This window comes from Talpa europaea, assembly GCF_964194135.1.
Source record: "Talpa europaea genome assembly, chromosome: 1".
Classification (NCBI taxonomy): Eukaryota; Metazoa; Chordata; class Mammalia; order Eulipotyphla; family Talpidae; genus Talpa; species Talpa europaea.
The window spans coordinates 4,348,911-4,375,270 of NC_140073.1; the positions used below are offsets into that span (position 1 = coordinate 4,348,911).

Below are 26,360 nucleotides of genomic sequence, written 5' to 3' on the forward strand. Positions count from 1 at the left end.
GAAGGGCTCTCCAAGGAGGGCGGGCTTTTAGCTGACATTTGACTTGGTAGAAAGAAAAATGATATTCTCGACCCAGGACAACAGTATCACGTGGTAGCAGTGGGGCCTGAGCTCCAAAACTGCCACACCCAGAGGCCATAAGCACCCCCATCCTGGCCCCTGCTCTCTGGATAGCGGCTGGATGCTTCATGTGTGGGGTGAGCAGTCAGTTCCCCAAGCTGAGGCTGGTGTCTAATTCTTATTTTGGGAGGGTTGCCTAGAAAAGGAACGAAACCAAACAGCGGTGCGGTGCTTGTTCTCACAGGAAGGCCGGGCTGGCCTGAAGCCTGGTGGTGCTGTCTTCTGCTGCGGTTTCCCAGAGCTTGGGCGCCGTTAGGTGACCTGGTGCTAACTCAAGGGACAGGCATTACAGCCCCTCGAATGCTGCCCACAGCCCAGCAGCTGGGGCTCCAGTCTCTGCTTTGGCCTGGGAGGTGGGCAGTCTCCAGCTTAGGGCAGAAACCCACTCCCTGGCCATCAGCCAGCACCAGCTTTGGCCCAGAAGCCAAGACACGGGGGCAGGGGACATGGTGGGGGCTGCAGGTGCACCCCAAGCGGCTGTGCTACTTGGCTGGCCGGCACGGGGAGCCAGCCGGCACAGCTCCGTGGGGCCGCCCCCTCCAGATGGAGAGGTCAGGCCAGGACCGCGGCACGACATGGGGCCACGCTGGGAGGGCCAGGCACACAGCCAGTTGCTGGCTCTGCAGCCCGGCTCCGTGGCAGGAGCCCAGCACCCCACTCAGCACAGGGGCCTCGGGAGTGGCCGAGGCAGGAGGGTACCAAGGCTGGACAGAAACCAGGTGACGGGCGCTCTGGCCCTCCCTCTGCGTGCAGGTCAGGAGGCAACGTCTTCTGTCCGCCACCAGACCAGGAGCCAGGAGATGCCACCAGACAGGACAGACGAGGTCAGGAATTTATTTTTGTTTCTCCAAAAGTTGGTTGTGTATGTGACTCATGCGGAAAGTCACAGAGCGTGCTGGCCTTTTCTGAGCATGCTGCCTCCACAGCCAGTTCAGCCTGGACTGTGCGCGCCCAGGAGAAACGAAGGCCTTCTTCCAGAGCAGCTCAGCCTGGAGTCGCGTCTGGGACACAGGTCTCCCCGCAGGCTGCCGTCTCCACCCCCTGACGCAGCTGGGGTCTGTCACAGCCACCCCCAGGCTCTTGGGGGAGCTGGAAAAGGGCCAAAAGCCCTGGGTTCAGATCCTGACCACCTGGGCTGTGACACAGGGGCTCCGCCGCCCCTCCCCATCCACCGGCTGCCTCCGGAAGTAGAGCCGGCCGAAGGTGCCTCCCACTTGCCCTTTGGTGAGGCGCCCGGGATTCACACAGACACAGCCGAGGACATCCTGGGGGAAGGAAAGAAAACTGTGGGTCTGGGCAGGAACTGACATGACAAATTTGGAATCACCTCAGACCCCAGAGAGGACCTTAGAAAATGGAAATAAAGGCAACCAACACCTTCAGTCAAGTATGTTGCTGTTGATAAACTCAATTCCTTTCGAGTCCCTGAAATAGACTCACGAAGGGGACTTGGCGGGGGTGACATCAGCTCCCAAACTTGGAGACAAACCTGATCTGTTTATCCAAAGTGAAAAACTTTACCTTCTGAGAGGGAACTGGCTCTGGTTTGGCAAGAGGGTTCTGACTGGGTGGGTCCCCAGAAAGGAACCCAATCCCCAGGCGGCAGATAGAGCGGTCTAAGGGCTTTTTCTGAGATGCCCAGATGAGTCCACTTGAGGGGACACATAAGAATTCAGAGGAGGGGCCAGGCAGGAAGACGTGTGACCTGGCCCTCAGGTGACTGTGACTGCCCCACCTGAGCACCGTCTGAGGCGGCTCTACTGGCCGCTGGGCTCTCAGGCTGGGCTGACCCAGCCCATGCTGGGGTGTGTGTGTGGCAGGGGGAAGGGGGTGAGAGGGCCATGGAAATGCTGTTTACTCAAGCATTTTACTAATATATTTGTTTCCTCCTCCGCCACCTGACAAAGGCGGCAACCAACACACCTGCAGACCCCTGAGGAGCGAGTGCCGTAGTCTAGAAGGGTAAAGGCTGATTCTGGTGTTTCTGGAAAAAACCAGGGTTCAAACCTACCTTCACAAAGTATCTCAGCTCTGATGGGACAATAAAGACATCTGGGGTGACGGGCAGCTGTGCGTAGGCATAGAAATTCTCGTAGTCTATGGCGACATCTTCCTGGGGAGGGTAGAGTGGGTAGTAGCTACAGGGATAGAGAAAAACAGTCAGCAGCAGCTGATCTGGGGATCCCTTCCCAGACCTCCCCTGTTTTCGCAGAGTGCCCCTTCCTTTTCTCATGGTTTCTCAGGGTGCAGGTCCCTGGCGGGGGCCTGGGGAAGGCTCTCCCGCCTAATCGGCCAGCTGGGACCCCAAATAGTCTACTTGTGGTCAGTTATTCCAGCGCGTGAGCTCACCTCCTCTGAGTCAGGATGTGCTTGAGTATTCGGCTGAATCTGTCTGAAGTTCCAGAAGAACTGCGGAGGGAAGAGGGGAAATGGAACTCAGAATCTCCCCCCCCCCCCCCCCACCGCTCCTGTTTCCCTCTGGGGAATACTTGAGGAGTCAACAAACTAGAGGGCCTGGGAAGGGACCGGTCGGGAAACGATCAATGCCTGGCGAGGCACAGTGACAAGGACACCCGGGAAGGCTCAAGACCCACCCGCACCGCACCCGCTCTGCTCGTCAGGGCAGCAGGAGGCTGGGCCAGGAAGAGAGCACGCGGGAGAGCAGCAGGTGAGGTCGGCGCCGGCGAGGCGAGCATGCCATGGGGTGGCCCTGCGCCTCAGACCTCAGCGAACAAGCACACACCCAGCTCAGTGAACACACACGCGTCTTGTCTTCCTGCCCGGCAGCAGAGATGACGAACTGGACGGCTGGGCTGACACTAACGGATTTGGCAGCCCGATTCCCTGCAGAGCGACAGGCTGTCTGGCGTAAGAGAAACCCCTTCGCAGTGAATTCACAGCTCACCCCCACAGGCAGGGGCAGGGGTGCCCACCTGTGCAGGTCAGTGAGGGGAGGGGAAGGAAAGCAGATGAACCTCCCTCCGCGCCCCGACTGAATTAAGCGAAAAGCCAGAGTGGCTGAGCTTCCTTGGGTCCCAAACACGGCAGAGACTTCCAGCTGCTCCCCTGGGGCCCAGGGGACCTCGACCGGCTGAAGGGTGAGATACAAAGCACAGCTCGAGGGACTCCTCAATCACGAATTTGCTGAGCAGCCCCCAGGTTTTCTGGCGAGGGAAGGACGGGGTCAGGGCAGCCGTCCTGCCTGCTGGGCCAGAACAGGCTTCTTACCTGCTGATCTCCTCGGCCCCCATGTGGAACAGCAGATCCGTGGATGTCAGGCCAAAGATCACCCCGTTTATGGAGAGGCTGCAGGGCTCGGACACGAACTGCACTCGCTAAGAGGAGAAGGGGCCGAGACACCTTTGTACACCAAAGTCAGAAACTTCTTCCCTGAGAAGGCCGGGGGTGGGGTGGGAGGTGGGGGGGTGTCTCCCAGCAGCAGCAGTTCTGGGGATCCCCCTTCCTTCCCAGACAATTTATGCAAATTACAAACACACACATCTGCCTGTTAGGAAGACTCAGGCTGTTCGACAGGACCCTGACAGATGGTCCTCCCTCCAGAGCTGGGCCGCCCAGGTGCCCTCCCTCCCACTGCCCGGTGGGGGGCTCGGGTACCTTCCTGTCCCCCGGAAGCAGGTCGGAGTAGGCGAAAGGTGGCTGCGGGTACACAGGCTCGTGGTGCACGTCTCTCAACGAGGGGACGAAGACGAGGTGGGAGCCAGAGCTATGTTGTCAAGAAATAACCAGAAGAGGGAGAGCAAATGAGCGCAGCGAAGCTGGAGCGGCCGGATGACAGAGCGTAAGCGTCAGCGACGTGACCCTCCCTGCAGGGCAGAGCCTGCAAAGGGAACTTTTGAAGGGTAGGGACACTGGCGCCAAAGGTGAGCTGCTCTCGTTGCCTACCATCCAGACCTGGTCGCCCTGGACACTTTCTCTTTGTCTGTGATGTTCCCCTGGGGACAGGTGGGGCCGACTCTTCGGGAGGAAAAGGGCTGAGGAGAATAAGATCTAGAAAATGTAGGAAGACAAGGACTTGACCGAAGAACCAGAGCCTCAGAGGCAGAGCTGAGATGGGAGTTAGGACACGCACAAGAAGGGAACAGATGCGACATCCACACAGTCACCCGAGGGGGGTCCTTCCCGAGCGAGTCTGGCGTGCTAAGCAGATGGGACAGCACCCCCGTGGCTAGATTGAGCTGAAACACGAAGAACAAAACCGGCGGCATGGTCGGGACAAGGAGAGGCGCGTCTTTGGAGGGGTGGGGACTGGCTTCTCTCCCACCAGCCCTCCCTTCACAGGGGGAAGCGATGCCCTTGGTTTTCATTCCCTCCCAGACTGTCTTGCAAAAGTGAAAGTATTTCATAGCAACGGTGAGCACGTAGCTGGCAGATGTGTCCTTTGATGGAAGGAGACAGGAGAATCTCTAGGGTTACGCTATATAAGTGAAGAAAAAACCCTTGAACTCTAGGGGTCAACTGTTTATCCTCCCTAGTCCTACAAAAGGGGAAAGGAAAAAAAACCTGTTGCCTTGGTTCCCTGGGCTGACCTTGGCAGAGGGGCCTATTAAAAACCAAACAGGCGTCAAGTGTGACTTTGGGAGCATGTTTAAAATTCACCAAGGGCTCTCACTTTCAGCTCCGTCTCCTACTTAAATGTGTGGCCTTTCCAGATTCAGGTACAGCTCAGGGCCCCTCACATGGGACAAGGGTGTTGTGCCTATTGTCACACCTGTCACTTGTTTGTCCTGCCTGCTCAAAGTTCGAACTAGAGACTTCTGCAGCAGCAGATCAAAGCCTTGAGACCAAAGGTACTTTGCAGATTAGTGATGACCCCTGAAACACAGAGAAGTTCACTGTGTCCAAGTCCACCAGCTTGGGCGCTGGAGTCCGGCAGCTGGGCCGGGGGAACTTAAATGGGACAATCCATGCTTGGATCCCAAGGGCTCAGGGTCCATGAAGGACACGAAGGGTGGAGCAGCAGCTGATTGCTGCCAAGAGACGGGTGGCTCTATGCGGAGAAGGCGCTGGAGGAGGGAGAGTTAAGGAGGAAATAATCCTCCTGCTCTTGGTTATAGACTGGCTGTCGTGGGGAGGGATCTGAAAAATTCCAACTATGCTCAGCATTGCACAACTTCATACATCATGGTGGGAGGGTCCTCACAGCATGAGAGCTCTCGCTGGGCTCCCAGGAGGGAGGAGGTGCTTCCGCACTGGCTCTGGTTTTTGCTGATAAATCAGCCAAGTCTCCGCATTTCTGATCTCTCAGGAATAAGGAGAAAGCCTCCCAATGAGGATGGTTTATATACTATTTTGGGCAGGGTGGGGCCGTACCTCTCTCCCGTGGCACACACTGGCTGCAGATGAAAGTGCCTGGCGGTGCCGGCCGGGTGCTGCCACAGTAACAAAGCCTGCTTTGTTCTTTGTTTGTGCCACTGCTGTCAATACCACACAGGGTGAGAAACCAAAAACACAGCCCAAACTCAAATGGAAATCACCCAGCCAGCACCAGGCACTGCTCACAGTCCTGCCACCCCCGAGGAGCCTGCTCAAACACCAGCCTTGCGCCTGTTTCATGGAGGTTCACCCCCAAGGAGCTCTGGGCACCTCCCAGGTCTGATGAACTCGGTCAGGGTCAGGACAAACCTGGAGGCCAGAGGGGAGGCACCTGTACTACTTTCACTGGCATGAGGGAGGAGAGCAGACCCAGCTGCAGGTGGTGTTGGCACCGAGACCCCGACTCTGGGGTGAGTGTGGGGTGCTCCTTCCCAGCCTGCAGTGCCTCCCACACTGGCCTGCACTGCTGGTACCAGAGGTAGTATTACAACTAATCGATTCTGGGATCAGTTCTCATGGCCACAGGCGGAAGATCACCATGTCGTCTTGAAAACAACCTTTGTTACAGACTTGTTTTTAAAAGCTTAACCCTAGGAATGTTTGCTTTTTATGAGCTCAGCTACAGGCAAGCAAATCCCCAGAGATCTGTCACCTCCACTGATTCTTCCAAACTCAGGCCCTGGGGACAAGGGATAGGGAGTGAGGGTGTCAACTTCCTGAACAACTTTTTACTTCCAGCTTTAGACTTCCTGGAATAGTGACTTTCCTCTCAGATAAGCACCGGCCATCACTCGTCACCACCATGACCTCTCACAGTTCCTCCCCAGGGTCGGTGGCGAGGATTCAAGGCCCCACCCTGCCTGAGTGTTTCTGCGCTGCCTGCTCTAGGCACTGGCAGCGCCTACGAAACGAAACGTGGGGAAACACTGACTCGGGGGAGGGACTTGGGCTCACCCCAAAACAATCACTCATACAACGGGAGGCTTAGGGCCTCTCGGGATTTCGTGTGTAAGTCATCAAACACTTCTCAGAATTGCACTGGGAAGATTCCCACGGAACAGGAGTTTATACAAAAGGGAGCGAGAGAGGAAGAACAGGCCAGGGAAGAGAGAGTCTACGCAGGCTTCTCTCGAGTGTGTTGACCTTAGCGTTGTACATAGATGCTGCTTGGCGTCTGTGCACTTGAGTTCAAGAGCGAGTTCTATCTGAGCTGTGTAGTTCAAAAGGACGAAGGGAGGAACTGCCATTACTTTTGAACAGTTGCGTTGCGTAATGGGCCATGCCGGAGACACCTCAGCAGCTGAGCATGCGTCCTCACCTCCGGGTCCCTTCGATGACTGTCCGCAGACACTGCTTGAAAACATCTTCAAAAGGGCTTGTCAGTAGGCAGTTCTGTGAGAGAAGGAGACAGACTGAGTGTGGAGGGTGGACGTGTGGCGCCTGCTCACTTACTGAGCACTTGTTAACCAACCCTTCTTGCCAGGGGCTGAAGGAGAGGCATAGGTGGGAAGATGCCATCTCTTTCTTGAGGAGCTGAGTATAGCTGGGGGCAGAAGAGATGGGGGAAGAAACAACCCTCAGGAATGTAAGCTGAGAGAAAGACTGAAGGTTGGGCCTCCCTGGTGACGAAAGGGGTTAAGACGCAACCTATGAAGCTATCTGCAGCCACTGCAGCATGATTCGATCCCCGGCCAGGGAAACACCCACACGGTGCAGCAGACCCCTCCTGTCTCCCCGCTGCTCCCCTCAGCAGTGTCTTTCAGTGGACCTGCATGTTCTGCTCCCCACCCTGTCTCCGGTGAATCCTCTCACCCCCCCACACCTCTGGCTTGTACCCCAGTTCTTGTGTGCATAAATAAATAAATCTTTTTTTTTTTTTTAAAAAAAGAAGAGGGCCTCCCCGGTGGCGCAGCGGTTGAGCGCTGGGTTGTGAAGCTGCCTGCAGCCTCTGCAGCGCCGGTTCGATCGCTGGGCAAGGGTCCACATGGTGCGCAGACCTCTCCTGCCGCACCCACTGCTCCCCTCAGCAGTGTACTTCATCTGTCTGCCTGCTCTGTTCCCTGCTCTGGCTCTGGTGAATTCTCTCACCCTCTCGCGCTTCTGACTGTATCCAGTGCTTGTATAAATAAATAAATCAAATAAAAAAAAAAAAGATTGAAGGGAAGAATGCTTTGAAGTCTCTGCGGCGAGTACGGCGCAATTCCTGAGGCAAGGGGTCGGCGGCACCTGCTTGCAGCTACAGGGTGGCTGGGGAAGGGCCATTTGTAAAGCAAGCACTGAAGGACAGTGACACATGGGCTATGGAGCAGAGGGCAGCAGCCAGGTAAGGTACTCCCACCAACGGGTGACACAGGTACCCTGCCCTGTGCCCTTTTGTGCCCAGCACCAACCATCACCAAGACATCAGACTCCTAAATTTCTGTTTCCCTTCCAACTTCCAAACAGCCTAGCTAGCATTCTGGTGAAACGAAGCCGTCAAATTCAATGTCTTTTATAAAAAATTGCCTGCTACGATATTTTCTGGCTAGCCCCAGGGGTTAACTTAGGTTTGTTACAGATGCAGAAGAAACTCCAAAAGCTGAAAACCACAGGGAGGGCACATGAGGGCCCCTACACAGTGCCCCACTCCCACACCAACCCCAGTCACCTACCTCAACCTGTTCGTGCTTAGCATCCAGGAAAGGTCCGAACTGCAAGCAGGTCGGGTGAAGGGTGGGGAACAAAGGCACCAAAAGAACAAATCAGTCATGTGAGCCCCTGAGCACCTTCACCTCTTCCAGCACTTGTCTCCCCTGGGGCCCACCTGTCCCCCTGTGGGTGTGTGCGGAGCCTGGGGTGTTAGCAGATGGGGCAAGGACACTGCCCACTGTCTGAGGCAGCGGATATGCACCAGGGAGGGAAGGGGCCGTAGGACCCCAAGCCAGGGCATCATCTCATATAATTCTGCGTTTCTTTCTGAATTTCTCAGTCTAGCAAGGGAAATCTACTGTCACGCAGGAATACTTCCAGCTTTAAAAGGAGATCAGTTCGGAAGCTGGAGTAAGGAGCCAGAGCCAAGAATACCATGACATCAGGGAAGTCACAGAACACCAGGCATTTGAATTCGGTGAAGGCCTGTGGGTCATGCACACCTTCCCGAAATTGTAGACAAAGAATTAAGAAATATTTTTAAGAAGGAGGAATCTGACATGCTTCCTGAAAATTGAGACCCACCTCAACCTTCCCCAAGGCTGCCGTCCCCGTCTCCCACTGGCACCTCCCCAGGGAAGCTGCCCGAGCAGGCCTCCTACCAGAATGCAGACATCTGGCCGGTCGTGGTTGATGGTGGCGATCAGGTCGAGCAGGGGCTCGTAGGTGATGCTGTCAGACGTGGTGTAAGGCCCGCAGGCCATCAGGACCATGTTTTGCTCAAAATCTGAAACAGGAAGGATTGAAAGGCATTGAGTGGCAGAGACCAGGACAGGGAGAAAAAGAAAAGGTAGGGAGAAATGCCATGGAATCCACTTGATCAAGAATCTCCTAGGTGTGCAACTCTGGGAATCCAAGACTGAAAGACGCCACCCCGACCGAAGACCACTGCAGCGGGGGCAGACAAGCAGTGCACATGAGGGACAGGGGGAGTGGCAGCCAGGAGACGGCTGATGGAGGCGGGGTGTGCTTCCACGGCTCCCTCCCCCCAACTTCTGTCTTATTATGCTAAAATAAACAGAACATAAAATTTAACATTATGAACACGGACATTCAATGGTAGTGAAATGATTTATAGTGTTGTGCAACCCTCACTACCACCCGTCTCGAACTCATTTCCTCTTGTAAAACTGAAAGACAGGGCAGGCCGGGGTGCCAGCAGCTCTGCTTCATGGCCTGCTTCTGGGGCTGCCTTTTCCCTCACAGCATCTGCCTCCTGCTGCATAACCAGCCCTGTCTGCAAAAGGCAGTCCAGGTGGGGCCAAGAATCGCCATCCTTCCCCGGCAAAGGGGCAGACGGGTGACCCCATTCGAGCCATTTACACTCTCCTGAGTTCTGGAACCTCGAGGTGAACCATCCAAGGCTGCAGCTGACCTACGCCAGCAGAGGTGACTGGGTGAGACAGCGGGGAAACTGCTGCTACCTGGAGGCCCTTCTCCTGGTTCAAGCCTGGTCTTCCAGCCACCTAGAGAGCCTGTGAGGCACCAGGATTTCCCCTTCCATATTCTCTTTAAGTTCACCTGTACCAGTTTCTGTGTCGTGTTGCTGTAGCAGTAACATGAAAAGATCCCTGACTTCTAAACAGCTGTATTAATTTCCAGCTGCTGCTATGATGAACCACCACCTTTATGACACTGTTGGAGGTTCGAAGTCTGAAAACCAAGTTGTTGGCAGTGCTGGCCTCCTCTGGAGCCTCTATGGCAGAGGGTGCTTCCTCGCCTTCCTAAGCTTCTCATCAGAGGCCACCTGCAATCCCTGGCTCATGGTCCCGCCTCCATCTGCAAAGCCAGCGAGCAGCATGACAATTTCAACCTCCAGCTCTGAGCGCTGCCCTCCCTTTCACGAACTTGTCATTACACTGGGCCCACCTGGATAATCTGGGACACTGGCCCCTCTATCTCAGCCTTAACTCAATTGCACCTGCAAACTTCCTCTGCCATATAAAATAACATCCACAGGCTCAGGGGTGGGAGAGGGCATTATTCACCCACCAGAGTGCTAATACCATGAACTGAGAGAATTCAAAGGAAGGGCACGTTTTGTGGAGTGCTGAGCCAGGGGCAAAGTTAAATTAGGTTCTGAGGAGTCCACAGGCAGGAGATATAAACACAGGCGTAAGTAGAAATTGGTGGGCGGGCAAGGCCAGGGCCTGCCTGTGTCTCCTCCCATGTCGCCTCACTCAAGACCTTGAGTACAAAACGTCTGCTAACAGCCTACTCAACTGCTTCCAAAGCCCATCCTGGCATAGTTCAGGCTCTGGGCATCTCTGCCATGTCAACTTCTCATTTCCCAAAGTCCATCTGATACCACCACCACGATTCTCGCTGCCATAAAAACATTTTCTGATTGAAAGTGCGATGTCAATTCCTAACTTCCACTGCTAGTTGGAGGTGGTGTCCAAGAATGACCTCGCGCACTATTAGTGAGATGGGGTATAGGCAATACACAGTGCCAGCCACCTCACTGCTAATCCTTAAATGTCTTCTGACTTGCTTACAAATATACTGTGAATTATTGTGAAGCAAATTTGTTAATATTTCTTTTTGTCTTTTCCCATCTGGATTAGTTACCAAGTAACTTTAGACTTTCTTGGAAATTCATCTAAGTTTCTGCAACCTTTTTTATTCAGGAAAAAAAGCACAGCACAGAGCTCCTATGTGTGCACTGTTCACCCAGAGTTCCCATTTTTACCTAATTCTGGTACATTCATCACAACAACTTCTGTAGGTTAATTCCTGACTTTATCTGTAGGTTCCAGAATGCAGTGCAGAATACCACACACAACACTTTAAAAATGGCTGTTTTTCCTTTTTTTCAATGTAACCTTCAAATATCTGTTAAACATTTTTCTAAACCATACACCTGTGTACTCAGAACCCAGGTTCTGAGCAGCACTGAGCAGCTCGCAAGGCCCAGCTCCTGGCTTCCTGTCACAAGAGGCCTGTGAGTCCACCAGTCCGCCTGCTGTCAGCCTTGGTGCCCAGACAGCACCTTCTCGGGACCTGGGGAACCTCAGGCACTCCTGGGCCTAGTCCGCTTGCCCACCAGCCTCACTGCTGGCTAAACAATGTCTGAACCCAACTTACCTCCGTCTTCTTCGGTGGGTTGATAAAATGGAAGTGGCACACCCTTAAAAACAGAAGAGAAGCTAAACTGAGGCCTTGTCTTTGGTAAGGGAAGGGGGTGGGCACCAGAGGGATATGTTTGCAGGTGTGTGTGGGAGAGTGGTGGGTGAGGGGCCAGGTAGAGGGGAGGTAATACTTAGAGCTAAACCCCCACAGAGCTGATGGCACCTGCTGTTTGTCTACACTGCTCAGCACAGAAAGGAAACCCAGGTAATGGAAGGTCACACATAAACTCAAGATACCCAGCAAAGAGGGAGCAAGACAGGTGCCTGAAGCCCCAGTGTTTACCCTGGCTAGGATGGGGGCAGGGTCTCTGCCACTTTTCCTTGCATCCTGTGAAAATGTGTGTGGATTACTGCCTTGCCCAGGGACAGGAAAACCATGGCTGATAGGTCAAACCTAGCCACCACCCATTTTTGTAAATGGAGCTCTACTGCAGTGCTGGCTTACGGGGTGACAGTGGCTGCTTTTGTGCCGAAGTGACAGCTGAGTCACTGTGGCAGCGACCATGTAGCTGACAATGCAGTGCCTAAAACATTTACTGTCTGGCCCTTTACAGGGACTAGCAGACCAGTCCCACTCTGTACAGAGAATTGGAACCAAACAAACAGGTTCTTTAAGAGGACAGTCTCCAGGTCAGACAGAGCTGCACGTACAGGGCCTGCAGCAAACCAGGAGGGAGCTGGGGTTGGGGGGGGGGGTCCCCTGGTACCTCGTAGAGTTTGGTGGCAATAAACTTTCTACCAGTGGTGTTGATTCCTTCCATAATTACAACCTGAGAGACAAGAAACAAAACAAGATTGAATGCAAAACGGGAGACAAAATGAGGCTATCATACATTCCTCTGATGTAGTTAAAAGCATTGTCCAGCTACTCTCATTTTGTAATTGCAAACTTGGGATATTTTTCTAGAAGACAAATTAAGTATTAGGAATAATAATTATGCTCCAGAAGGATGACCTAATTTTCACAATGACCCTATGAGGTAAGGACTATTATTTCCATTTTACAGATGTGGACACCCTGGCTTGGAGGGGTTAATAATATGACCATGATCAACACCTTGTGGAGTGGGGCTGGGGTTTGAATCCAGATGGCCAGATACTAGCAGAGAAGGAGAACTAGCACCCCAGTTCCCTGGACCTGGGCTCTGGTCACACCTGCATGAAGCCCAAAGCAAGGGGCAGCTGGCCAGAGACGTCGTGCTTGTTCCTGGAGCCACAGCCCACACCCACTACGGAGTAAGCAGCCTGCCTTGCCCGGCCCGGACACCTCCAATCTCACCTGCCCAGGAAACAGAGAATATTCCTTGAGCTCAGATAAATCCACTGGCATTTGAGCACCGGAGGAATGTTCCCGGTCTCCCTCAAGGATCACTGACTTGCTGTTTAGCTTCCCATTGCTGTCACAGCCGATCTGGCCCAGCAGAGTGACGGGCTCCTATGGAAGGCAAGAGAAGCAGGAGCTCCACATCTGAGGTCGAAGAGCGACTAGCTAAGTGAACCCCAAAGGACAGCCAACATTTCTTTGGTGGGACATCCTCATGACCTGGAAGTGACCACAGTACCACCACTGGTCCTCAGGGGTAGAACTCCTAACAGGCGTACATTCTGCCCACCCACCCAATGCTTGAGCTCCTCTAAGGGCCACCAAAACTTGAGCACCCTGAGTGAAGGAGAGTTTACCTCCTCACCCCCTCAACTCTGGATCACTGTAATTGTTAGCAAGAGCTCCTGGTGACTGGGCTTTCGGAAAACCAGGCACTGCTCTAAAGGCTAACCTGTACTGATTGGCTCCTTCATTCCTCTCAACGCCTGCTGGTGGATACTATTATTGTACCCAGTGTATAGATGAGAAAAACAAGCAGCAGAGAAGCTCAATTACTTAGTCAAGGTCAACAGTGGGTGAAGCCTGGGTTTGAGCTCCAGAAATTTGGCTCCAGAGCCATATTCTGAACCACATACTAGACTGTCTCTTAACAGGAAGTTCTTCATTACAGCTGAAATTCCTCTCCCTGTGCTTCCTCTGTCCTGTTCCCACTTCTGGGGGCAAACCGAGAAAGTCTAATCTTTCCCCACAAGATAGTGCATCCACTCCACTCTTCTTCCCAATTCCTCTGAAAGTTCCTTCTAGGATATGGTTCTGCATGTCTTCCCCAACTGGTCATTCGCCCCTGAATGCAAATGTATGACAGAGGTGCCTTAAAGAATCTTCTAGGGGCTTCCCCTAATGGCGTAGGCAGTTGAGCGCAGTGCTGTGAAGCTGTCCGCAGCCTCTGAAGCACCGGTTCGATCCTAACCAGCTGGGCGAGGGTCCCGCATGGTGTGGCAGACCTCTCCTGTTGCGCCCACTGCTCCCCTCAGCAGTGTATTTCATCAGTCTGCCTGTTCTGTTCCCCGCTCTGTCTCTGGTGAATCCTCTCACCCTCCCGTACATCTGGCCTATACCCTAGTTCTTGCATAAATAAATAAATCTTAAAAAAAAAAAAAGAGGGGCCTCCCCTGGTGGCACAGCGGTTGAGCACTGGGCTGCGAGGCTGCCCACAGCCTCTGCAGCACCAGTTCGTTCCCCGGCCATGGGCAAGGGTCCCACCAAAAAAAAAAAAAAAAAAAAAAAGAATCTTCTAGAACACATCTCCCCTTAGATTAAAAAATGCTCTGGCACATATGCCAGACTAAAGCACGCTGTGAGGATACTATATGCAGTGGTTGGCCCGTAAGGGCAGAAACCACACCAGGGTGGCTGTGCATCCCTGTTTCTGGAAGTTCTATCCTTGCTTGTGCTCACATCCTGCAACTTCAATGTTTCAATTTAGAAGAAACCTCCAGAGGGCTACCTGCCTTATCACTTCAGCCTCGCTTACATGCAAGACCCTGATCCAGGCATAAAGAAAACATGTCTCTGGTCACAAAACCTGAAGTCTTTCTTCAGAAGAACCCATTTTGCTAAATCCCATCAAGGCAGATGTTTTAATCAGAATGTTAGAGAAGGCTGTCTTTTCACCAGCGATTAAAACACAGTATTCAGTTAGGAAGCTCTGACCTGTGCTGGGGATTGGACAGGTGTAAATGCCTCGATCTTGTAATGTTCCTTGAGGTCACTGCCAAGTTCTTCTATTTTACAGGTCAGAACTGAAATCCCAGAGAGGAAAGTGTTATGTTTAAGACATTTCATTGGACAAGAAGACAAGATACAGCACACTGTCACCTATTAAAATCAGCTGTTCTACACAAGCAGGAAAAGGAAGGGCCTTACACATCCAGCCAACTCACACTTTCTGAAGCCCCAGCAGTTTTCCCTGTTTGGTTGCTGCATCTTGCTTTCACTGGGCCCCAGGAGGTCACATGGCACAATCCCTTAGCCCCCACCTTCCTTTATTCAGCAAGGGTCAAGGGCGGCCCAGCCAACAGGGAGCCTTCCACACGTCACAAGGAAAGAGCCATAAAAGTATTTTACTTTAATTGGCTTCCTGTACTGGGAAATGGTTATGTGCTTCTTCTTTAGCAAAGCGATGACTTGGGAATGTCACCTTGTGGCCTGCACCAACAGGGGCACCCAGAGGACACCTACTAACTTATCTATTCTATGGAATCCTGGGAATTTGTTCTACCAGCCTCGCTGAGTCTTTATTACCTACACTAAACCCTTCCAGGTGGTTTTATATTCTCCAAAATTTCAAAGGGAAAAACAATCACCTTCTCGAATGTCTTGGAGCTTCTGAAACATTGATTTGTAGCTCTGAGTTAATGACTCTGGATACCCCAAGACCTTCAGGCTGATATTACCGGCACCTCCTCTCCCGGACCAAGAAACGCCCTGGGCTGAGCCAAAGGAGGTAACCACTTCTCCTCGGTTATTTCTCGAGTTGTATTTCTGAGAGGGAGTAGCACTAATTGGAAGCAAAACAGATCGACATTACAGTGTTCATATTCAACAGCAGAGCAGTAAGATGAGGACACCTTCAAGTGGGGACTGGAGATACTGTCACTGACAAAACCTCAAGCTTGACTCACATTTTATGAATCTAATCAGCTTGAGGGGTTGGACACACAGACCTATCTGGAACTCCAGGAATGAGGGGCTGAGGAATACCAAACGTGTTAGAGAAGCTTGGCGACAGAAACATATTTTAAAAGGCTGTCATTCCGTTGGCTTAAAACTAAAAAAAGTAAAACAAATTTCCAAACTCTAAATTAGTTAAAAGGCAAGCTTCAAGTACATTAATTTCCGTTTCTTTTTTTTTTTAGTGCATTTGTTTTTTTTTTTTTAAGATTGATTGATTGATTGATTTATATAAGAACCAGGGTATAGTCCAGATGCATAGGAGGGTGAGAGAATTCACCAGAGACAGAGCAGGGAACAGAACAAGCAGACTGACGAAATACACTGCTGAGGGGAGCAGTGGATGCGATAGGAGAGGTCTGCAACGCCATGTGGGACCCTCACCGGCCGGCTGGGATTGAACCGGTGCTGCAGAGACTACAGACAGCTTCACAGCGCGGCTTTCAACCACCTGCACCACCAGGCGAGGACCTCCTTTTCTTTCTTAGCAATTTTTTTCATCGATCAGATTCCCATCAGAGCTCGGAACTAACAGCTGCTGTGCATATATGTAACATCTCACAAAAGAGTTCACAAAATAAAACGAAGTTAGGTGAGGCTAACCAGCGTCCCCCCGTGTCCACGGAGGTGGAGATGTATGTGATCAACTTGGCTTGTGGGTGGACACACATTCCAATCCTCAAGGCTCGACCAGCAAGATCTCCCATTTCCACTCACACCTTCCAGGACACACAGGGCTACCGGTCTGCTCAGATTAGAGTGGCTTTAACCCTTTTGAATTTAACCCACAGAGAGGTCTGTTTACAACAGGTTTCATTTAATGCACCGAAACTCTGCAGAAACCAGTTTTATGTGTGCACCATTGTAATTGGTGCCATCATTTCTTCTTTCCACAGAGAGAAAATGAGCTCAACTAATTATCTCGATCTCAGTGCTGTCTCTACCTGAATAATTTAGAAGTTACTTTCATATATTACAAAACCAGTTTCTGATGTCAGCTTTATTAGCGTGCATTAAAAGATGACTAGGCAGTCAGTGTATGGCTGGCTTTTCCAACTCCTCCCTGCGAAGCTGCTGGGGACAGCCACCCCAGCCTGCCTTCACTATAGCCAGATGCTCATCCAGGTCAGCCACAAACCGACTACCAGCTTTCAAAGGCTGGCTCCTGGGCCTCCACAGTTGCGCAGTAGGTTGAGCACAGCACTGTGAAGCTGTCCGCAGCCTCTGCAGTGCCGGTTCGACTCCTGGCCAGCCAGGGAGATTTCCACATGGCGTGGTAGACCTCTCCTGTCTCGCCCGCTGCTCCCCTCAGCAGTATATTTCAGTCCATCTGCCTGTTCTGCTCCCCGCTCTGTCTTGGTGAATCCTCTCACCCTCCTGCGCCTCTGGCCTGTACCTGAGCTCTTGTATGAAAATAAACAAATCTTAAAAAAAAAAAAAAAACCACAAAGGCTGGCTCCTCAGAGAATGCAGGTGCCGTACCAGTGCTGGCACACCCATGAGAACCATCTCCACACATCAAGTCTCAAAGACACCCTAGTAAGTTTAAAAAGCTCACTTCCAAAACAGCTCGAGAACTCCCCAAAGTGGTGGTAGGCCACCATGCGTTTAAGGGGACTCATGGACCCAAGGCCATGGCTGCAGAACTTCCACTGCCTCCCTCATAAAGTGCGAGCTGAAAGGGCTCAAGTTTGCTTGGCTCTAAGTGACCCGAAGCTGGGGAGTGACTCTGGGCAGCAGCATTTCCCACAGCGGCTGACAGGGCTGCTCCTCCCCCTGATGGGGCAGCAGGTAAAAACCTTTCTTCTACTCAGCAGGGCCCTCGCCTCTGGAATTCTCTAGTAGAAGACATGTCATTTACGGATTTCAAAAAATCACATGTGATCTTTGTGGATTTATGTGCAGAGGGGGCAGCGGGAATAAAATACCAATTAAGTCTGTGTGCATTCAGTGACAACAAAATGCTTAGAAACTAGTTGTAACCTGAGTGAGGTACAATAAACAGGTTACACAACATTAGGAACAAAGATATGTGCTTTTCTTTCTAAAAAATAAGTACTTCAGATTTAAAAAAAGAAAAGAAACCCAACAACATGCAAACTAAAAGAGCAGGTGGAAACCTACTTGCCTCCACTGGCAAGTCTGTGAGACTCCCAGGCCTCTGAATAGACAGGTTGTTTGCAGTAGAAGTATCAGTTCCCGATCTAGGAAACGAGCCCCAGAAAAGTGGGTGGAAAGTGAGTTTCCTTAATTACCGTAAGAAACAGTAATTTTCCACACAGGAAGAGAAGGCAGGGAGGGCAGAGAGCAAGGGCTTTCGGCCAGTTCTTGGCAGGGTTGTGTGTCCACCCACTTTCAACAGGCCACTTTGTCGAGTGAGCGTCCACCTGGACAACCACAGAAAGGGAGTCGGGCCTGCTTTTTGGCAGCCAAATGGATTATGGTCCCTACCTTGGAGAGAAACTTGACGGCGAGAGGAGCTGATGGGGGCTCCGAGCAGACGCTCTTCTTTTTGTCAGGGGGGTCTCTGGGGTGGCGACAGCTCGCTTTTGAGAACCCTAGAAATGAGAAAAAACAAACACACCAGAGTCTCAGTCGCCCTAGGCCCAACTTGCTGACTACATGCAGTTAGTTCCTCAGGAAGAAGGAATGGTGTCCGGGCAGGACAGGGGCTCTCTCTTAAGGCCCATCTTTCAAGCACGAGCCGTAGAGGAATCCCCAGTGACTGGAAGCCAGCGTTCATCAGAGCACTGACCCTATTTTGAAGGCAAGTATGAAAAAGTGCCAACATTTCCCAAAAAGGGTGGCAGGCAGCAGGCCATCATCAGTTCTGTCAAATCTTTCAGGTTCACCACTTTCTTTACCCACCTCTCTGCTCTAGAAGATGTAGTTTCGCTACATGAAGACTTGACCTGTATGGACACATTTTCCAGAGAAGAGTCAGGGCCACAGTGCTGCTTATTTCGGCAGGGTTGAGCACAGCTTGTCACAACTGAGGAGGGGGTGGCTGCAGACAGGTAACTGGGTTGCGCGCACCACTGTGGCAGTGTGCAGGACACCTCATGGGTGGTAGTGTGGCCAATTTTGTTTCTGGTTTTTGTTTATCAGTAAGAATCCGAAGCTATGCCCAGAATGGAGGCTGCAGTCCAGCCCAGAGATCTACTGTTCCCCGAGGCCTGGGATGACTGACTGTGACAGTGAAGACAAAAGCCTGGCCAACCAAGGGTTTCCCTGCCCTTGGGCTCCTCCTGGCTGCTACTGAAGTTACATCACCCAGGAGGCCTGCCGGGGATGGCTGACTGCGGGACTGGGACAGGAGCAGACATGGGAATGGAGTCTCTACAAAGATTAAGTAGCTAGAAACTAGAATTTAATGTCACTACCCCCTTTTAGGATAACCAGTGAAAAAATATTCCTATTATTTTACTATCTTTCCAAGTAAAAAAAAATAAATTCGAACAGTTATAATCTCAGTTTAAACGTAATCCTTTAAGTACTCTGTATTTTGATTTTTTGCTTTATGTTAATTATGAGCATTTTCCTACAATCAGAGTCTTCATCCTTTTTAGTAGCTGTGTTGACTGAAGCAATAATTCACATCACTCTTCTCTGTTGAGTTATGTTGGAGGCTTACAGCTTTTATTGTAAATAATGCTGAGCTGCCCATCTTCATGCATTAAAGCTTTTCCCATGAATTGGATTATTTGCATGTAAGAGATTTTTTTTTAAAGATTTATTTTTATCTATACAAGAGCTGGGGTACAGGCTAGAGGTGCGGGAGGGTGAGAGGATTCATCAGAGACAGAGCGGGGAGCAGAACAAGCAGACGGACCGAAATACACTGCTGAGGGGAGCAGCGGGCGAGGCAGGAGAGGTCTGCCGGGCCATGTGGGAATCTCCCTGGCCTCTGGGAATCGAGCCGGCGCTGCAGAGGCTGCGGACAGCTTCACAGCGCTTTCTCAACCCTCTGCGCCACCAGGGAGGCCCAACGGAAGAGATTCTTACTAGGGAGAATTATTGGGTCAAAGGATCGAAAAGATTTTGTTATATCTTCTCAAACTAGTTCTCCCAAACGCTCCTCTACTCTATAGTAGGCTACAGAGCTCGAGGGCCAGTGGACAGTTTCCCGAGGAAGACAGCGTCTCCCAGCACGGTGAGATGACGGTACTGGGGAACACCGGAGTCTTGGGGCACTCATCCTCAGTCTTTGTGGAGAAACCTGACCATGTCAACAAACCAGCTCCAGTTAAGGCTTCTCAGGGATCCGCTCGCTCGGACCAAGCTCCGGGACTCACTCCTACCTCTCAGTTCCTGCTCATTCGCTTGTGATGAGAACTAAATCACTGAGGGCACCTTACCCTCCTGACCGAAATCCAATCCCAAACAAGGATGCCAGGTTATTCATTTGCTAGAAATATAAAGCTGAGGACATGCAAACTTCAGTGCTCAGGCTACTGCCCGAGACTGGCACTGTGTGGCACTCTGACCTGCGCCATGCCGCGCCGCTGTGTGGCCTAACCACGAGGGGCAGTCTCCACGGGATGGCGCTGCTCTGAGCATTGTACATGCAGCCCAGGCCCACCCTGGGTCTCCTCCGAGGTCAGACACATACTTCAAATAGTCTACTTCTTTCAACTTAACTCACTACACTGTATTCCCCTCGTCAAAACTTTAATTCATAGTGCCTCCCCAGTGGCGCAGCAGTTGAGCGCTGGGTTGCGAAGCTGCCCACAGCCTCTGCAGCGCCGGTTCAATCCCCGGCTGCTCCCCGGCCACCAGAGGAGGGTCCCACATGGCGCGCAGACCTCTCCTGCCGCCCGCTGCTCCCCTCAGCAGTGTCCTTCGGTCCTTCTGCCTGCTCTGCTCCCCGCTCTGGCTCTGGTGAATTCTCTCACCCTCCCGCGCTTCTGACTGTACCCAGTGCTTGTATAAATAAATAAAAAATAAATCTTAAAAAAAAAAAGTCTTAAAAAAAAAAAACAACTTTAATTCATAATTGAGCCTCCTAAAAACTTTTGTAGCAGGAATGGGGCGTCATCAACCTGGTATTTCAGTCCCTGGAAGGGTATAAACTTCAATAGTAAATTAAGTACATTTGCATTTGACGCAGGCATCTGTCTACAGAGAATTGGGTTACCATGAGTTAGTCCCCAAGAATATGATCAACTCTTGAACTACAGACAAATCTGGTTATCTCCTGGATCTGTGAAGCTGTGACTCAGGTCAATAGTGTGGTGGCCCCTGCTGTTGTATGATCCTACCTAGGGAGGCAACCAAGGCTCTTGCAGAAGGCACTGCAGTGTATGTGTATGTTTCTGTGGTCGGGGGTGCCTATGGGGGGCCAGATTCCGGAAGGAGGTACTGGTGGACAAATAAGATGTGGAGAGTGAGAGAAAAGTAAGATTCAAGGAGGTCTCTAAAATTCTTGGCCTGAGCAACCAGAACGGTCCCTTTACTGAGACATGGACTCGAGGAAAGGACCATTTTTTGGTAGTGGGTTGGGGGTGGGTGAGGATATCAAATGTTGTTATAATCTCTTCAACTTCAATAAGCTAAAGAAAATCTCATGATTTCCTTAATATTATTTGCACTGGTACTGCGATAGCAACTTTACAAGTCACATTTCTAGAGTTCTTGCTTCTATAAACACACCTAAACTACTAAATTACAATGTAATTTACTTTGGAGGCTCATTCCATGACTATGGATTTCCGCAAATTTATCTTGTATGAAGAGTAGTATGATTATGGAATATACTGCATTGGGCCTGGTGCTCTCCACATTCACTTTATCTTCAAGCCCTGAGGCAGGAGATGTTATCCCTGGGCTGTGAGGCTCTGAAGCCCACCTAGTTTGTACACCCGCCGCCCCTTCCCAGGTGTCCAGTACAGTGCTTGGCACAGTGTAGCTGCTCAGTAAATGAAGTAATGAATTCTGATTTTAAAGGTAAGGAGGCTGCAGCTCAGAGAAAAGGACTCACCCGTGTCACCTAGGGCTTCTGACTCAGGCTTTGCAGGCGACGCTTTTCCACTGCTCTGTTCTACCTCTCACGGGGTAGAGCACAAGACCTGGATCGATTATTCAACTCTAGTTACCTCCACTTGATACGAAACTATGCAACCATTCAAAAGTGTAAATATGGTGAAATTATACATAAAACTTTTATCATATGCTAACTGAAAAAAGCAGGAGACCTGAATGTTCACAAGGACCCACAGGTAAAAACACCCATGAACATGTCGGGAAGGAAGATGAGTAAGGGAAAACAAAGAGGGTGATGTGAGTGGGCAATTCTCTTCCTCAGCACTTCAGATGTCGTGATGTTTTGGGAAGGAAGAGAAAGTGCTACTTGCGGGATCTGTGGATCATTTCCGCAGCGTACACTCACCTTGGAGGGTGTGGCGTAAGAATTCAGAAGGGTCTCCTCTTCTTCCACTTCAATTCTAAGACTTGGTTAAGAAATATCATAATAAACTTCCACCCAAAATCTTAGGCAAGGGTTGATTTAAAAAAATTCTGAATGTTAGATACTTTTACTATTTCTTTTTAAATGACACATGCATCTGTAGGCAAATTATAAAATGCAACAGGTAAAGACCCCAGCAGAAAAGGATACAGCTCTTGAATGGAAACTATGTCTCTAGCTCCAGCATGCCCACTATCTTTCCAGGCACTGTGCGAGGCTTTGGATAATCTTTTGCTCAGAAACTGAGGAATTAAAGATAATGAATATGTTATCCCATGATCAAGTAATAGAGGGGGCATTTTTCCACAGTCGTGAGGTAATAACAGGCATTTGGTGTATAATCAAAGACATACAACCCTCACAGTAGGAATTAAGAAGGTGCTTCATAGACTAAAAATGAAGATTTGTCCTGGGGTTGTTTCTCTATACCATAACAATTTTTTTTTAAAAAAGATTTATTTATTTATGCATACAAGAACTGGGGTACAGGTCAAAGGTGTGGGTGGTGAGAGGATTCACCGGAGACAGAGTGGAAAACAGAACAGGCAGATTGACCGAAGTACACTGCTGAGGGGAGCAGCGGGCAAGTCGGGAGAGGTCTGCAGTGCCATATGGGTTGCTCCCTGGCGGGCCGGGGGATGGAACTCGTGCTGCAGAGGCTGCGGTGCGGACAGCTTCATAGATTGAATCTTAACCCCTTGCGCCACCAGGGAGGCCCTACACCATAACAATTCTAATAACACCAATTATTTATTAAGACCTACCGCCTGCTGGGCATAGTTTTAGGTGACTAATATCTATTCTCATTTAATTCTTACAACAACCATTAAAAAAATAAAGATTGGGCCTCCCTGGTGGTGCTAGGGGTTAAGTACTGCACTACGAAGCAATCTGCAGCCTATGCAGTACGAGTTAGATCCCCGGCCAGCCAGGGAGAAACCCACATGGCACAGCAGACCTCTCCTGTCTTGCCTGCTGCTCCCCTCAGCAGTGTATTTCGGCCAGTCTGCCTGTTCTGCTCCCCACTCTGTCTCTGGTCATCCTCTCACCCCCCCACATCTCTGGCCTGTGCCCCCCCCCCAGCTCTTGTGTGCATAAATAAATAAATCTTTAAAAAAAAAAAGATTATTATTAGAATCACCAATAGAGGAGTAAAACAAGACAAGAGACACTAAATGTTTGCCCACGCTCACAATGGGACTGGAATCCAAATCCAAAGACCATACTCTGCAATATACCACGTGTCCCTTCAGAGCAGAAGTGGAAATTACATTATTAGTTTCCTCATATTTTGTTCTTACCTCATGCTCAAAAGAGTTCAGGGTGTCTGAGGTAAGACAAGCTTTATTTTTGCGGGTGCAGAAGGCTATAAGTTCGCCTACCATTCCCTCCTCATTCTGTCCATACAGAACACACAGCTCTACCACTGCAGGAAGGAAAATTGGACAAGTGAGCACTTTATTTCTTGCAGCTTTCATGTTGAAAGTAAAAATAATCCTCTACTTAGTCCACTAATATTTACTCAGTGCCTACTAAGGCCAGGCTTGGTTCTAGAAGCCAGCACAACAGAGAAGAAACACAACAGAGAAGAATCCTTGTCTCCACAAAGTTCACTATTAAGGGGAGACAGAAAATAAGTAAATCAAATATGTAATAGATTATGTTACAGTATGCTCTGTAGAAAAACAAGGCCAAGAGAGGGATCAGGGGCTTGGGGGTAGGGGAAGTTGGTGGTTCTAAGCAGGCGAGCATTCAGGCAAAGATCCTGAGGTAGAAGCAAGATCAGCCAGCCCCTGGCTGGAGTGCAGGGAGGAAGGAGACAGGGGGGCGGCGCAGGTTGCTGGCCACTGCAACTCCCTCAGCAGTACTCTGGGTTGGCACGTCACTAGAGGGTCTGAGCAGAACAGTAACCTGAGGAGAGACCCATGACCATGAGGACAGCGGCAACATCTAGGTGACAGGAGGTGGTGGCTTGGGACAAGGTGGTGGCAGTGGGGCAGGTGAACAGTGGTTGGGCTCTGGATATACCCTGAAGGTGAGGTCAGTGGGATTTGCTGACTGGATGTGGGGTGTGGAGAAAGGTGTCAAGGATGATGTTGTTAGCCCAAACACCTGGGAGGGGATCCCTGCAGGTCAGCCTGGGGATTGTAAATTTGGAAATGCCAGTGAGAGATCTAACTAGAGATGTCAAGCAGGCAGCTGGACAGGCCAGCCTGCAGTTCAGCTCAGAGGTCTGGCCTAAGATACACATTTGGGGATCATCAGAAATAAGGGGGCTGTAAAGCCACAAGGCCACCAGGACTTAGGACAAGTATGAATCTGCAAAGTCTGAGAAGGGGTGACAAGGGAGGCAGAACAACTAAGAGTCTTGTCTACGAAGCTGAGAGAAAAACATGTTTTAAAGAGGCCACGATGAACGATGCCAATTGCTGTTGCTAATTCAGACAAGGACTGAGAACTTTCCACCGGATGTAGCCAGATAAACGATGTTAATGACCAGAAGAGCAGCTTCCCGGGGGAGGTGGGAGAGGGACGTGGGGATGAAAAATCTTACTGAAATGGGTCTAAGGAGGAGAAATGTGAAGAAAGCAGATACAGACGCAGCGTCACGGCGCTTTGCTGCACTTGGGAAGGAGAGAAGTGAAGTGGGACGTGGCCCTGACAGGGCATTTTAAAGGTGAGAATAAGAACCACACTTGATGCTGTTAAGGGAAAAATCTTACGAAAAGAAAAATAAAAGAAAATACATAAGAGGCGAGAATGACTGCAGTGACGTGCTCAGGCAGGAAAGGAGACTGTAGGGGAGAGCCTGCTCTTGCTAAGAATGTGGGAAACCGAATCATCGCCACAGGCCGTGGCCACGGCAGCCCCCCCGCAGGCGGAACGGCGGTGACAGCTTCTACTCTCCTTGCTGAGCGGGGATCCAAGCGGCACCCTGTGCGCATTTCGAAGCCCGGACAACCCGAACCCTAAGTTTGACTCCTCATCTCACAAGCTCCGAGACCCCGAGCACCAGGCTGGGGAAACCCGGCCGCGCGCGGGCCGGTGCTGGGGGGCGGGGGGCGCGGGCCGCGGCTGGGGGGCGCGGGACTCACATTTCTCAACCAGCGCCTCCTCGCAGTCTAGGCCGAAGATCTGCAGCTCCTCCAGCAGGAGCTGGGCGGACGCGCTCATGGTGACCGGGGCGGGGGTCGGGGCCGCGGCCGGGCCCACCCAGCTCCGCCCTGAGCCCGGGAGCCCCACGGGCGCGAGCGCGGGGAGCAGGAGCTTCCTCGGACGCTCTCCCCGGCCGGGCCGGGCCGGGGCGGGGAGCGGCCGAAAGGCCCAGGGCCTCCGGGGTCAGCAGGCCCCTGCCGTCAGTCACGAGAAACACCTCTAAAAACGTGCCGGAGGACCCGCCCCACGACCGCCGGGGCAGAAATCCCAAGAAGTGGCTCTCGGGAGCGCCCCGCTTCCCGAACGCCACCACAGGCTCCGGAGGGGCCGGCGTAGGCGCCCACAACCGGGGAAAAACCCGCCAAAAGGTTTGTGCGCGGCGCGCACGCGCGAGACCCGGGTTGACCCCGCCCCTTCCCGGCGGCTTCCTCCGCGTGTTCCCGCCCTCCCCGCGCGCCCCGGCGCGCATGCGCACAGGCAGCCACCCGCCCGCCCGCGCGCCGGCGCCTGGCGCTCGGCTCGACGGCGGCTGCGCAGTGCCCCGAGGCGCGACGTCCTCGCCCGGGCGCGCTGTGCCCGGTTCCCCCGCGGACGCCTGGCCGTCCGGGCACCTGTTTTCGGGCAGCGCCTGCTCGCGAAGCTCCGTGACCCTTGTTCGTCACCCCTTTTGTCCCTTGCCTTGGTGCGCAGGCGCTGTCATGTACCTGTGCTCGAAAACCCCAAATCTTCAGTGCCCAGCTGGGGACGGGAAGACCGTGTTGTCCCTATTCTGTCCCTTTCGTCTCGGCCCTCGAGGTGCCCTCGTTCCTCTTAAAGGGTGACTTAGGGAACCTGGTGGTCATGGTTATTTATCATGGTCAAAAGGCTTAAGACCAGGCCGGGGGTGTGTACTGTTGGCACAGGCAGGCTGGATGGGTCGCATGCGGTCTGTAGCCTGGCAGGAGCAGATGCAGGATGCGGATGGCATGGGGAGCTGAGAATTTATGTTTGGAAACCACCAACTTAAAAGGGTGACTTTGAGAGAACAGTATATATGTTAGATAACATATTTGATAATATAGAAAAGTTTTAAAGTGTCTGCAGGGGAGTGTACAGATAGGACAAATACTTCCAACAAATGGCCTGTGGGAAGTAGAATTTGAGGAGATTACAAAATAATCCCAAGATAAGTATTTCATCCTGTTAGAAGACAAAAAAGATTTATGCTTTTAATTTTATTTTATACTGTATTATCTGTTTTACTATACTGAAAGTATACAACATAAAACTTACCAGCTTTAATAATTTTTAAGTATACAATCAGTAGTATCTTTGTTTTTGACAGAGATGCTTCCTGGGAGGCACTGCTCTGTGCTGTGGGCATGTTGTCACCAGGTGGCGGCATCGTGGTACAGTACCAGGGACTGAG

The 26,360-nt window shown here is 51.5% G+C and overlaps 1 protein-coding gene across 1 annotated transcript; it reads right to left on the minus strand.

The window, feature by feature from the left end:
* Positions 1 to 939: 939 nt before the first annotated feature.
* POLA2 (DNA polymerase alpha 2, accessory subunit) lies at positions 940 to 25,148 on the minus strand. The gene is made up of 18 exons (XM_084248574.1): positions 24,892 to 25,148; positions 23,098 to 23,222; positions 21,947 to 22,038; positions 21,719 to 21,773; positions 17,782 to 17,888; positions 14,964 to 15,157; positions 14,311 to 14,399; positions 12,553 to 12,708; positions 11,981 to 12,043; positions 11,230 to 11,272; positions 8,745 to 8,869; positions 8,106 to 8,144; positions 6,773 to 6,846; positions 3,736 to 3,844; positions 3,349 to 3,455; positions 2,470 to 2,529; positions 2,132 to 2,258; positions 940 to 1,385 (listed from the first exon to the last, which is right to left on the minus strand). Exons 1-18 carry the CDS (start codon positions 24,968 to 24,970, stop codon positions 1,236 to 1,238), a joined length of 1,794 nt encoding a protein of 597 aa, XP_084104700.1. The 5' UTR covers positions 24,971 to 25,148; the 3' UTR covers positions 940 to 1,235.
* Between the last annotated feature and the right edge of the window lie 1,212 nt (positions 25,149 to 26,360).